Source organism: Sminthopsis crassicaudata, chromosome 3 (genome assembly GCF_048593235.1).
Source record: "Sminthopsis crassicaudata isolate SCR6 chromosome 3, ASM4859323v1, whole genome shotgun sequence".
Lineage (NCBI taxonomy): Eukaryota > Metazoa > Chordata > Mammalia > Dasyuromorphia > Dasyuridae > Sminthopsis > Sminthopsis crassicaudata.
In genome coordinates, this window is record NC_133619.1 from 605881819 (window position 1) to 605896381 (window position 14563).

Consider the following 14563-nt stretch of genomic DNA (forward strand, 5'->3'; position numbering starts at 1 on the left):
TAAATCATGGACCCATTTTGATCTTATCTTGGTATATGGTGTTAAGTGTGGATCCATATCTAATTTCTGCCATACTAATTTCCAGTTTTCCCAACAGTTTTTTTCAAATAATGAATTTTTATCCCTAATGTTGCTATCTTTGGGTTTGTCAAACAGTAGATTGCTATAGATGTACCCTTTTTTGTCCTTTGTACCTAATCTGTTCCACTGATCGACCGGTCTATTTCTTAGCCAATACCAAATGATTTTGGTGAATGCTGCTATATAATATAGCTTTAGATCAGGTACACCTAGACCACCTTCATCTGACTTTTTTTTCATTAGTTCCCTTGTAATTCTCGACCTTTTATTCTTCCATATGAATTTTGTTGTTATTTTTTCTAGGTCATTGAAATAAGTTTCTTGGGAGTCTGATTGGTATAGCACTAAATAAATAGATTAGTTTGGGGAGCATTGTCATCTTTATTACATTCGCTTGGCCTATCCAAGAGCACTGAATGTCTTTCCAATTATTTAAATCTGACTTTATTTTTGTGGCAAGTGTTTCATAATTTTGCTCATATAATTCCTGACTTTTCTTTGGTAGATGGATTCCCAAATATTTTATACTCTCAACATTTGTTTGGAATGGAATTTCTCTTTGTATCTCTTGCTGTTGCATTTTGTTGGTGATATATAAAAATGCTGAGGATTTATGTGGATTTATTTTGTATCCAGCAACTTTGCTAAAGTTGTGAATTATTTCGAATAACTTTTTATTAGAATCTCTGGGGTTTTCTAAGTATACCATCATATCATCTGCAAAGAGTGACAGTTTGATTTCCTCATTACCTACTCTTATTCCTTTAATCTCTTTCTCGACTCTTATTGCTGAGGCTAACATTTCTAATACAATATTGAATAGTAATAGGGATAGTGGGCAACCTTGTTCCCTCCTGATCTTACTGGGAAAGGTTCCAGTTTATCTCCATTGCATATTATGCTTACTGACGGTCTTAAATATATGCTCCTGATTATTGTAAGGAATAGTCCATTTATTCTTATACTCTCAAGAGTTTTTAGTAGGAATGGATGTTGGATTTTATCAAATGCTTTTTCTGCATCTATTGGGATGATTATATGGTTTTTATTAATTTTATTATTAATATAGTCAATTATACTAATAGTTTTCCTAATATTAAACCAGCCCTGCATTCCTGGTATAAATCCTACTTGATCATAGTGAATTATCCTGGGGATGATTTTCTGAAGTCTTTTTGCTAATATCTTAGCAAATAATATTTAGCATCAATATTCATTAAGAAAATTGGTCTATAGTTTTCTTTCTCAATTTTTGATCTACCTGGTTTAGGTGTCAGTACCATGTCTGTATCATAAAAGGAGTTTGGTAGGACTCCTTCATCCCCTATTTTTTCAAATAGTTTATATAACATTGGGGCTAATTGTTCTTTAAATGTTTGGTAGAATTCACATGTAAATCCATCTGGTCCTGGGGATTTTTTCCTGGGGAGTTGATTAATAGCTTGTTCTATTTCTTTTTTTCTGAAATGGGACTATTTAAGCAATTTATCTCCTCCTCTGTTAATCTAGAAAGCCTATATTTTTGGAGGAAGTCATCCATTTCACTTAAGTTATCAAATTTATTGGCATAAAGTTGGGCAAAGTAACTCATTATTTCTCTAATTTCCTCTTCATTGGTGGAAAGATCCCCCTTTGTAAGACTAACAATTTGATTTTCCTCTTTCCTTTTTCTGATCAGATTTACCAAAGGTTTATCTATTTTATTGGCTTTTTCATAAAACCAACTCTTGGTTTTATTACCGCTTTATCTGCATCCCACAGATTTTGGTATGATGTTTCATCATTGTCATTATCTTGGATGAAATTATTGTTTCTATAATTTACCGTTTCACCCAGTCATTCTTTAAGATGAAATTATTCAGTTTCCAATTACTTTTTGGTCTATTTACCCCTAACTTCTTATTGAATGTAGTTTTTATTGCATTGTTATCTGAGAAGGCGGCATTTATTATTCTGCCTTCCTGCATTTAATTTTGAGATCTTTATGTCCTAATATATGGTCAATTTTTGTATAGGTTCCATGAACTGCTGAGAAGAAAGTATATTCCTTTCTATTGCCATTCAGTTTTCTGCAAAGGTCTATCATACCTAGTTTTTCTAATGTTCTATTTACTTTTTAAATTTCTTTCTTGTTTTATGGTTTGATTTGTCTAAATCTGAGAGTGCAAGTTTGAGATCTCCCACTATTATAGTTTTACTGTCTATTTCTTCTTGCAACTCTCTTAACTTTTCCTTTAGAAAGTTAGATGCTATACCACTTGGTGCATATATGTTTAGTATTGATATGGCTTCATTGTTTATGCTACCTTTTAGCAGGATATAGTTTCCTTCCTTATCTCTTTTAATTAGATGAATTTCTGCTTTTGCTTGATCTGAGATAAGGATGGCTACCCCTGCTTTTTTGGCTTTACCTGAAGCATAATAGATTCTGCTCCAACCTTTTACCTTTACTCTGTATGTATTTCCCTGCTTTAAGTGTGTTTCCTGTAAATAATATATTGTAGGGTTCTGACTTTTGATCCAGTCTGCTATCCATCTCCATTTGATGGGAGAGTTCATCCCATTCACATTTACAATTGAAATTACTAATTCTGTATTTCCTGCCATCATATTATCCCCAGATTATCCTTTTTCCCTTGATCCCCATGAACCCCTTCACCAATATTTAATTTATAGACCCCACTTGTGATGCACAGCCCTCCCTTTTTAGTATCCCTCCCCCCTCCTTCCAAATCCCTTCCCTTTTCTTGTACCCTTCCCTTATTCCCCTTTTCCTTTTCCCTTTTCCTCTCCCCCATTTTAATGAGGTGAGAGAGAATTCTCTGAAAAACAAATATATCAATTATTTACTCTTTGAGCCTACTCTGATGAGAGTAAGATTCGCACAATGTTTCTCCCCCTCTCTAAATTCTCTCAGACATGGTATATTTTTCTATGCCTCTTCCTGGAATGTAGTTTCCCGCTTTTTATCACTCCTTCCCCTTTTTCTGATACTACCCCCTTCCTTTTACTACTCCACCTTTTTTCTATATCAGTAAAATCAAATTATCCATGCAGACTTTCTATATATCCACAACAGAGATACAGTTCTCAAGAGTTCTTTTTACCTTTTTCTGTTTCTCTTCAGTCTTGTGGATGTAGATCAAATTTTTTGTTTAAGTCTGGTTTTTTTCTTAGAAACAAATGGAATTCCTCTGTTTCATTAAATGACCATCTTCTTCCATGGAAGAAAATGCTAAACTTAGCTGGGCAGTTTATTCTTGGTTGCAATCCTTGATCTTTTGCCTTTCAGAATATCAGGTTCCAGGCCCTTCGATCTTTTAATGTGGAGGCAGCCAGAACTTGAGTGACCCATATTGTTGCCCCTTGATATTTGAATTTTTTTTTTCTAGCTGCTTACAATATTTTTTCCTTCGTTGGGTAGTTCTGCAGCTTAGCCACAATGTTCCATGGAGTTCTTTTTTTAGGATCTTTTTCAGAAGGTATTCGGTGAATTCTTTCAGCACCTATTTTCCCTTCTGTTTCTATTATCTCTGGACACAGTTCTCTTTGATGATTTCCTATAAAATAGAATCTAGGCTCTTTTTTTTTTTTATCATAGTTTTCGGAAAGTCCAATGATCCTGATTATCTCTCCTAGATCTATTTTCCAGGTCCACAGATTTTCCCAGTAAGTATTTGACGTCATTCTCCAGCTTTCCATATTTTTTTTTGTTGTTGTTTTTGTTTTGTTTGACTGATTCTTGGGTTCTCAATGAATCATTCATTTCTATTTGTTCCGTCCTGATTTTTAATGAGTTATTTTCTTCATTCACATTTTTTAGTTCTTTTTGTATATGCCCAATTGAGTTTTTAAATGAATTATTTTGCTCTATTGAATTTTTTCCATTTCCCTAATTTTTTTTAGAGTTATTTTCTTTTTCCAGTTCAGAAATCCTACTTTTTTGAGACTTTTTTATCTTTTCCAATTCAGAAATACTACTTTTTTTGAGAATTTTTTATCTTTTCCAATTCAGAAATACTTTCCTGTGATTTTTTCTAATTCACAAATTTTGTTTCCCTGCATCTCCGGTGAATTCTTTATTTTTTCCAACTCAAATTTCAGAACATTGTTATTCTCTATCATAGCTTCTCTTTCCTTTCCCCATTTTTCTTCAAACTCTCTTAACTTTTTAATAGTCTCTTCTAGGAGAGAGTTATGTGATGGGAGGCAGGTATCGTTCCCCTTTATCTGCTGGGTCTCTGCTGTTAACTTCCTCGGGGTTGGATACCCGCTCTTTCTCTGTGTAAAAGGAATCAATGGTTCTCTTCAGCTTTTTACTCATTGTTAAAAATCTGTTGGGGTCTGCCCTTGGGATAAGAAGTTTATTTATTTATTTATTTGCCAGCTTCCTCCCAGACCAGATGGATGCAGCTGCTACTGTGCCTGAGCTAAGAGAAAACTCTGGGAGAGTGTTTCCCTCCCCTTCCCTGGAAGTGCCTCAGAGGTGATTAGTATGGCTGTACTGTGAGGGTTGCCCAGTGAAGGACCCCGCTGTGTGTCCTAGTGACTTCCCTGAGGTTTAAGACTGAACAGTAAAAGCGACACAAAGCCCAGCCAATGCGTCCAGTGGGGCGTGGATATCAGCAGCTGACGTGAAAAGCCCCTGGCAGAAGTGTCTGCCCAGAAACCTTGGTCCCTATTTCAAAGGTTCTGTTTCTCTGGGAATTCCGAGGCTGCTCTAGTTCCATGGCCTCAGGCTAAGCCCGGCACTATGTGGATTAGATGTTGCCTCAGGCTGTGTCCCCTGCTCTTCAGGCTCTTAACTACCCCAAGGTGAAGCCCCGGATAGCAGAAAGTGGCTGCACAGCTGTGTGGCGATCTGTTAGGTCACTTCCGGATTGGAGTGGTTTTAGGATCTGGCTTTATATTTTAAAGTGGCTTGATTTCTCTTCTGAACTGCTGTTTTATAAGCAGAGAAGAGCTATCAGCCTGTGCCAGATTCTTCTATCTCAGTGGCTTCTCTGATCCCAGAGTTCTCCCCAGCCTGATCAGCACAGTGTGCTAGCACCTAGCTTTGTCTGTGCTGGCCTTTTTTCTTCCTCTCCTTGGAACTGACCTTTTCTGTTGACACTCCAGATTCTCTTTAGGTGGTACGTTGTGCTTCTAATCCTTGTGGTTTCTATCAGTCCAGCATTATTTTTGAGGCTGATTTAACTAATTGGTAATGGGGAAAGAAGGGAGCTCACAAAACCTCATGTATCTTCTCCGCCATCTTGGCTCCACCCCCTCTCACCATTCTTTATTTCTTGTTTTCTTTACTAACTTCTAGAAATGGAGCGTAGTGGACAATACATTGTACCTGGAGTTTGAAGACCTGAGTTGACTCTTGATGACTCAGACATGTAGTAGTTATGTGACCCTGAGCAAGTCACTCAACCCATCTCAGCTTCAAGTTTTCTAACCTGTAAAATGGGGATAACAACAATAGCACCTATCTCCTAGACTCGTTGTAAATAGCAAATGACAGAATCTGTTAAAGCTATCAGAAGGCTATGATTACTATTAACCACTTTATTACTCTACTTATCTCTGACTTTAACAAGCTAGGTTTCAATAGAGGCAAACACTGATAATGTGGGACCTACCAGACATGAGCCAGCAAGTTGTACTGGTCTCAGTACCAGCCATTCATGGAACAACAATCTTAGCATATGAAGAAAGGCAGCAACTTGCTAATCATGTGGACTAGCTGTTTTGGTTTTACTGGTGAGACTCTAGGTTTTCATACAGGAGGTTGAGCACATAACAATTATGGCTATCCAGTAAATCATGAAAATGTTTTTCACAGATGAAATGCTTCTTATGCATCTGATAGTGCTAGGTTCCCAATTTTATCATTTAGACAACTTTTTAAAAATAACGAAGTGCTTTCCTTATTATTACCCTTTGAAGGACATTATTATTCCCATTTTACAAATGGGTAAATTTGAACTGAGACTGACTCTCTAGTTACAAAGCTAGAAATGCTGGGCCTGGTACTTAAATCCTGGTGTCCTGACTTAAAAGCTAAGTAGTGGTCTTTCCATGACATCACTTTGTCTCTCCTCCTTAGTTGGAACAAAACTCTAAAAAAACACATGCAAGATGGGTCCAAATGAGGGAGAATCGCATATGAGTGACGCTCTGATTATGTTCCAAAGTGCTGCCACCATTCCTACCCCATTTTACCTTATAAATCATACACCAAGATTCAGCTAAGCTACAAATCAGTCCATAGATTCTGGCTGTTTTGGATAGACATTATCCACCTAGCCTGAATCCACCCAGTACCTTTGTTCAGTGTTTTCCAAAAAGTACATACTATGTGAAAGTATGTACATACTGCTTCCTTACAGAAAGATCTGGTCACTCCTCAGCTCACGGATCTTCAGTGACTCTCTACCACTAACCATATTTCTTTTCCTTGCCACCCTACCTTTCCAGCCTTATCTCATAATAAAATTTTCTAAGTAATCTCCACCACAAGCAAATCCTCTGAATACCTCATGCCATTTTTCTTAAAAACAAAAACCAAGCTTCCCAATTAATCTACTTTAATCCTACCCATCCTCTACCCAACTCCAAAGCAAGTGCTTTTCTTTACAATTGTCTCATACCTATAGTCCAGCATAGTATATTACATATACATACACATACATATGTGTGTGTATATATATATATATATATATACATACATATATATATAGTGCTATATATAGCACTGTACTCCAAAATTAAAAGTAAAAAGATCAACAGCTCTCTAGGAGGGAGAGAGGAAACCTGGGAGAATTTCTGGTGATTTAAAAAAAAAAAAAAGAAAAAGAAATCGATTAAAAAAAAACAAACTCTAAGGTTATTTTCACTAACATCCTCATTCCACCCTTCATTTTGCCCTGTGGGTCACACCCTTCAAGTGGCAACACCAAGAAAGTAAAACGGGGATTTTTTTAAACTCTGAAAAAACAATAGACCAGTTGAAATCACAGCCTTTCCCAACTCCTGCTCATCTCTCTGCAAAGAGCGGGGGAGGCGGGAGGATGATCCCCGGACTAGACTCCTGGGATTGGGACTGGACAAGACTTCAGCATCCTGTACAATCGGGGAAACTGAGGCAGCGCTTTGTTTAAAGTCGGGGGAGTCGGTCCCCACGGTGCCCCCACTGTTCTCGCATCCATCCAGGGGCCAGAGCTGGAGCAGCCCCTAGCCACAGCAGGGGGGGAGGGGGTCCAGCCCTCTCCGCCCCTCGAGGGAAGGGCGGTTCCTTTCCGCCGCGATCCTCCAGAGCCCAGGGTGGGGGGCGGCCGAGTCGGTGGCCCAGAGCCCGCCCAGGGGTGGGGCTCAGCAGGAAGGTCTCGGGAGATTCACAGACCCAGGTTCAGGGAGGCGGGGCGGGGGAGGCCCCTTTCTCCTCCTCGAACCCTAGGGCTCTACTAATCCCCTACGCCCGAGGAGGGGGGGGCGGGGCGGTGGCCGGGTTGAGTCAGCGGTCCGGAGACCCGCATTCGAATTTCGCCTCCGGCCCGAGCGGAGAAGTGAGTGCGAGCGAGCCTCAGTTTCCCCAACTGCTAGAACAGCTGACACCTCGGACTCCTGCCTCTCGGGCTGTCGCGAGGCTCCGGGGGCGTCTCACCTCCCGGCCTCGCCCCGGCTCTTACCGGACCCCAGCCCTTGGCAGCGACGCAGATCTGGCGGCCGTCAGTCCGACACTGGTCGGTCGGTCGGTCAGTCTCCGGGCTCCGCCTCAGCCTCACTACGAGTCCTTCGCTCAGAAGAGCATCCACTGCCCAGCCAGAGGAATCGAACAACTAAAGGCCCAGCCTTAAGCCCGGATGTAGGAGTAAGGAGACGCGCATGCGCTCGCCGGCGGAAAGTCTGCACTGGGAGGAGGTGGGTTTGACAAGGCTAGCTCCTCCCTCGTCCCGCCTGCGGTCGTTGCGCACGCGCGACCGAGAGAGTTTCTGGTATTTTCGGCGACTGCTGGGCGTTGGTGCTTTCAGAAGGCGGAGATCTCGGAGGAGAGCGGAAGGTGAATCTCTGAGAGTTTCTCCTGTCGGAAAGAGGAGACCAAAGGGCTCCAGCTCTTTCACGCTTTTTTACGTGTCGGTTTCGTGTAAGTTCCTTTTGTTCGGCTGGATTCTCGGCTTTCTCAGACTGGGCTGATGGAGAAAGAGCGCGGATGGGAGGGAGAGTAATCGCGCGGGCGTGCTCCAGCCTGCCGGGGGCGGCGGGGAAGGAGGAGGATGGAAGGCTTGCATTTGGGGGTCTGTCGAAAGGGCCGGGGGCGGGCAGGAGCGCACGCGTGCGCCGATTGGGGCGCGTTCTGGGACTGGCAGTTGACCGTGGGCTGAGGCCAGGGAGTTACGGGTTTGTCGAGTGCAACCCCTCGCGGTTACGGCTCGGATGGCCTGGGCCTCTTCTGAGCCCCTCTGCAATAGGCCCGTCTCGGCCCCGAGCGCTTGTGCCACTTCCTCTTCTGGGAGGGCGGGTGATGACGGCTTCCGGTATCTGTCCTTGCAGGAACCACTGCGCCATGACGAGCTATGTAAACGATATGTGGCCCGGATCTCCCCAGAGCAAGGACTCCCCCGCGGGGTCGGGCACGGACCGCTCCAGCCGGCTCTCGTCCAGGTCGCACAGCTCGTCGTCCTCGGCGAGCTCCCGTGCCGCCTCGAGCCATTCCTCGCGCTCGTCGGCCTCGCGCAGCCGCAGCCGGTCCCGGCGCCGCCGCTCGCGCTCCCAGACCCGGCGGCGCCACCAGCGCAAGTACCGCCGCTACTCGCGCTCCTACTCCCGGAGCCGATCGAGGTCGCGCGGCCGCCGGTACCGAGAGCGTCTGCCGCCGCGGGCCTACCGCCGGTCCTACCGCTCACGGTCGCGAGGTAGATCCCGCAGCAGGTCCCGCTCCCGCGGACGCTCGCACTACCGCCGGCCTGCGCTGGGCCCCCGGGGCCGTCGGTACTACGGCTTCGGGCGTACGGACTACCCCGAGGCGCACCCGAGATGGCGCTCCCGCTCCCGCAGCCACACGCCCCTGCGCCTCAGCGACAAAGGTGAGCTTGGGAGGGCGGCGCGCGGCCCCGGAAAGCTCCGTGAGCACCAGCGATGTTTTGGAGAAGCGAGCGGGCAACGGCACGGATTGTGGCCTTCCCTCCTTGTCTGTTAAAGTTCCCTTTTCTCTCTCTTCCGGGCTCTCGGTTTCATTTCCCGGTCGTTTTTCTCTTGGCTGGGTGGAGGTATGAAACTAAATTCAGATCAGTAAATGTGATTTTTAGAAAGGCTGCTCCACACTTGAAAAAGCAGAGGTTTTTTTTTGGGGGGGGTCTCTATCGGCTCCTACTCCAGTTGCCTCTTTTGCAGAGGAAATAAAAACAAAACACTTTTGTATCAGTAGGGAATTCTATATTTGTAATTCATCTTTGTAATTGTTCAGTGGACCCTAACTCTGCATGATCCCTTGTTTTGACAAAAGGTCGTGGTTCTTCTTCCCCCCCTCCCCCCCCAAAAAAGATACTGCAGTGGTTGGCTGAATCATTCTTAAATGTGTCCCCATTTTATAGATGAGAAATTTAGGCAAATAAGTGTCTGAGGCTGTTTATGAACCCAGATTGTCTTTGGAATAGAAGTGGTAAATTACAGGATATTGAGGCAGTGTTGAAAGTTATTTAATTTTCATGTGTGTGAACTAACGCTCTGATTTGGGCATGTCTAAGTTCCATCTGTACAATTGTTGCTCAAGATGACTTCTCATTTGACCACACCCCAAACTCCACTGTCAGCAGTAGCTCTTTTAAGGTTGCAGTGGCTAGGAGCTTTAAAAAAAGGTTTTACTTTCACTTTATTGAATACATTATATTTTTAGGGACAGCAAAGTCAGCATCTTCCTGAGTTCGATTCTGCCTCAGACACTTAGAAACTGTATGATCCTGGCAAGTCCCTTGACCCTGTTTGCTTCACTTTATTCATTTGTAAAAATGAGCTGGAAGAAGGAAATGACAAACTACTCCAGTTTCTTTGCTAAGAAAACCCCAAGTTGGAGGTCATAAAGAATCAGACACCACCATCTATTAAAAGAGTAAAACCTGAAGGAATGAGGAGAAAAAGGATTTTTTTTTTTTTTAAAAGAAGCATGTTTGATTTTCTATATTATGCTGACACATTTTTTTTTTGGTGAAAAGTTAACATTTAAGCATTAATAATTGTTTTGTTTTCTGTTTTCCAGATAGGATGGAACTTTTAGAAATTGCAAAAGCTAATGCAGCCAAAGCTTTAGGAACAGCCAATATTGAACTGCCAGCTAGTCTCAAAACTGGTTTACTATCTAAAGATGCAAATTATGGAAAACAAATACAGAGTGATGCTACGAAACTTGAGGTAAGTATCATCTTACTGTTTTATATTTCTGGTGTTTATATTTCTTCACTTAAACAAAACTTCAGAAACAAACTACTTCCAGGATGAATTTGAACAATGCATAGTGACTTATTTTCAAAATGCCTTAGTTTACATTTCTTAGAAAATATGAACTCAAATTTATAGTTAACAGTGTTGATGGAAAAGTAATGATCTTGTTTTGGGGGAAGTTCGCTCTACATTTCAAGGAATACTTATTGGACTTGACTGAAACACTCTGGTACCTCAAGCACATCAATGTAATTCTCAAAGTTGTATTTTTTTTTTCCCTTTAACACTTGAGTTAGATTAATAAATACAAACTATTCATTAATTTTCATTTGCAACAAACTATGTTCCCAAAAATTCTGTACTCCCAACATTCAGTACAGTTCACTTGCTTTATTTCTGTCTTATAGAAATCATGAATGTGGTCTCCAGACATTGATGAAGAGAATCTCTTGGTAATTGATACATGGGCTAAAGCTGCTGTGAGAGAGGTTTAAATTACTTGAAAGTTAACTTTCATGAATTGCAAAATTTTAGTTTTGTGATAGTAGAATATCTGCATGCTAGAATTTGGACAGATGTAAACTTAGCTACTCTTCAAAACAATACCTAAACTTGCCTTTCAGAGATAACTGTAAAAGTACACTTTGTGATTTGGGGAGGCATCTGTGTTATAGATGTCCCTTTCATAATGTATGCAATATATTCCAGATGTTTGAGAGATAACAGAAGAAGAGGCCTGCATCACTTGCAGATAAGTTTATTGTCATTCTCCAGAATTGGCAGGATATATGCACTTGAATCAGTCAGATGCAATGTACTTTAATTTCCCATTACATAAAAATCAAAACTTTACATTCCTTAGCTTTTATGATTAAGAAGATAGGGATAGTTTTGATTTAACAGTTAGATTTTGGGATCTTTTTAATACAAACATTGGTCATTGTCTAATTATTCTATGTAAGTGAATAAGAGTATTGAGAGGCTGCTAATACTTAAATTCTTTAACTCATTTGATTTTTAAAAAATAGATTTTTGTTCATTTTAATATATGAATAGGTTTATATAGTAAAGATGTGAAATGCCATCCAGGTGAACTCATTTTCTTTAAGACAATGACCTGTTATAGCCAAAAATGTTAAATATTTGGTGACTTAACTGTCCTAATTTTACTATTTTCGATGCAAAATTAATAGGTGATAAAACTAAAACATTCATATTTCATTAATTTATGGTGAAGAATGATGGAAAACAGTGACATTAATAAGCATGAGATTTTCACTTTACCTGGTATGGTGTTTTATATGTCCATGTGAATTTGAATTTATAATTGAGATTTGGTTGGATTTTATCATGATCCCTATGCCTTAGTGAGGTGTAAGTAGAAAGAGCCCTTTGTTAACTTCTCAAGATTGCCATATTTTGAGTCTGACATTGAGTTAATTTTTTATGTCTAGGCCTCAACACACCATTGTGTTGCTTGGGTCTGATCTTATTGACTAGATAAAACTTGTTATTATACTGATGAATTCTTTTGTAGAATAATTATCAATTGGATGACTCAGTCTTTTAAAAAAATTTTTTTTTCTTATCCATGTTTCTAGCTGTCAGGAAGATTCAATGAGGATGTAATTAAAACCTCAAATGAAAGTTCTTCCCTGCAAAGAAACCTACCTTTCCATTGTGGTGTAAGTATATGATTTTCATTTTGGTTTCTTGGAGAGTACCATGGATAGTGGAAAGAATGTTGGATTAAGAGCTGGAAAACTTATGTTCATTTTCTTGCTCTGTCATGTAGGCTCCAGTTTCCTATTCTGCTTATCAGTGTAACCTTGGGAATACCAGTACCCCACTATGGGTTGATTTCCTTGTTTCCTTTTTTCTAAAATGGAGTGTTTTTTTTTCCAAATTATTTATCAAACAAATTTAACAGTCACTTTTCAAATGCAATATAAAAAATGTTTAAGGTGAATTTTTATATAAGTGTCACCTTTAGAATTTGTAGCTCATAAGAATTTTGATACTTATTTCAAATTTATTTTGCAAGAAAGAAATTTCAGAATTTTTACTAGGATCTCCTTAAACTTACTGAACTTTTAAAGTTTGACTCGGTACTTGATTTTCATTTTGCAGAACTCTATAGCAAATCCAGCACTTCAGAAAACAACTAAAGAAACTGCAGGATTCCCTAAAGATGATGAGAAAAGCCAGAGTTCATATGGACAGTGGATTCCTATCAAGAAAGAGGAAAATAATTTACTTTTAAGTTCTCCTAAAACAGTACTGTCTTTCAAATTTTAAGATGTTTAATTTCATCTCTTCCTCATGAATAGCAAAAGCTATATTTAGCTATAAAAGACAGTTTGAAATGTGGCATGAAAAGATTAAGTGCTTTAATCTGTCTTAGATTTCTTTTCCAGATAAGTGAAATGAGCACAAAATGGACCAGAAATCACAGGTGGGATTTTTATTTGTGTATGTAGATATTTGTAAATACTTAAGTGGCATTGCACTGGGTTAAATACAACCAGTGCCAACTCAAGTTACTGTACAGCTATGTGTTGACATTGTATATATTTTCATTTGTTAATAAAGTCTATTTTTTTCCCCAATCTCTGCCTTTGTTGCCTCTTTGCCACTGAAGTAATAATGAATGGGGGGGGGGGGAAGCCTGTTGAAACATGTTTCCTCAAAATAATATTTGCTTGAGGTTTCCTGAACTCTTAAATATTTGATAAAACAATTTAGCCCCAAGGAGTAATCAAACTTGACTAGAGATTGCTAGTGCTTGGAGATAATTTTTCAATCTGTGGTCTGGACCTATTTGAAGTTGGAGTTGCCTTGCTCTTTTCACAAATAATAAGAGATTGAAAATGAAAACATAGGCCTAGTCATTAATTTGAAACAGCTTACATTTTAATTCATAGTGCCTTGTTTTAGTTCCCAGGCATTTTGCCAATTGTGCAAATAATGAGGAAGGATATCATTTCTTGTATGCTTGAAGCTGTTTTGGGATCTGGCTGTTTACCTGAGTAATTCCCAAAGTGGTCACAGGATTTTGTGAAGGATTTATTTTTTTAGAGCAGAACTAAGGCATGGACCATATGTATATAGCCTTCTGGGCTACTAAGCTTGTATAATGGCCCATATACTTAAAGCTTTTCTTTGTCCCTTCTGTCAGTCTTGCTGTCCTGTGAATGTGAAGTAAACCTGGATGTATCCATGGAAAGAGTTAAGTATTTGAAGGTTGTCACAAACTTCCCTATTCATTTCTTTAAAAAAATACTATTACTTGATGTGAGGCAAACAACCAGGGAAACAAGTCTATGCTATGACTATAATGCAAATAGAAAAAGCAGTGACATTTTGTCCTGTCCCTTTCCCCCTCAATTATTTTGAGAAGGAATTTTTGCCTTTGTGGATGTGAGGTATGATAAATATCAACAGCTTAATATTTTCTTATTTAAATTTTGTTGGTATCAATTTCAGTATTCCCCTACTGTACAAATTATAACTGTTAAATTGTAAAAATGTGGCACTTGACAAGGTGAGGGCCCTGCTTTCCACAATGGGATATAATTAAATTTTTACATAGTAGGATATTGATAGCTTCTAAAAAGCTTTTTAAAATTCAAGGCAGGGGTTAGTAAAAAGTTGTTGGAATTAAGCAGGGACAAGCTCATGTTAAGAAAACTGAAATTATGGAGTTCCTTCTACTAATATATCTAAGCACTTAATTTTAAGTGCTTTTATTAGCTCTTTTGTGAGGATTTTCTTTCCAACTCAGTCTTAGTTGTGGCTTTTCATCCTTTCAAAATGTTCAGTCACTTAGAGATAATTTTATTCCAGAATTAGGAATAATTCTTGTGTGCATATGGATATAAGGATACATTAGGATCTTTACTTTTAATCTTAATTCTGAGGTTAGCATGTTGCATTTTAACTACTTTTAACACATGTAGATTCCAATTATAAGGGTGGGAGGGGAGGGAAAGCCAAAATGTAGTTTTAGGCAACTAAATGATACAGATTAGTCAGGTTCTGGGTTCAAATTTTATTTTAG

General features: G+C 39.9%; 2 protein-coding genes across 6 annotated transcripts in view; one reads left to right on the forward strand and one right to left on the reverse strand.

The window, feature by feature from the left end:
- TMEM50A (transmembrane protein 50A) overlaps positions 1–7967 on the reverse strand; it is a 29505-nt gene extending 21538 nt beyond the window's left edge. Inside the window, exons 1-2 of one of the 5 annotated variants that reach the window (XM_074305808.1) lie at positions 7758–7884; positions 5423–5525 (exon numbers count right to left, since the gene is read on the reverse strand). The gene's annotated coding sequence lies outside the window, so the exon portion shown is untranslated. Of the gene's footprint in view, positions 1–5422; positions 5526–7732 lie in introns of all 5 variants that reach the window. The other 4 variants (XM_074305809.1, XM_074305807.1, XM_074305806.1 and 1 more) reach the window with 4 other exon arrangements.
- A 66-nt stretch (positions 7968–8033) lies between these two features.
- RSRP1 (arginine and serine rich protein 1) lies at positions 8034–13112 on the forward strand. The gene is made up of 5 exons (XM_074305803.1): positions 8034–8212; positions 8620–9152; positions 10322–10473; positions 12105–12188; positions 12634–13112. The coding sequence occupies exons 2-5, from the start codon at positions 8633–8635 to the stop codon at positions 12799–12801; spliced, it is 924 nt and encodes a 307-aa protein (XP_074161904.1). The 5' UTR covers positions 8034–8212; positions 8620–8632; the 3' UTR covers positions 12802–13112.
- Positions 13113–14563: the final 1451 nt, after the last annotated feature.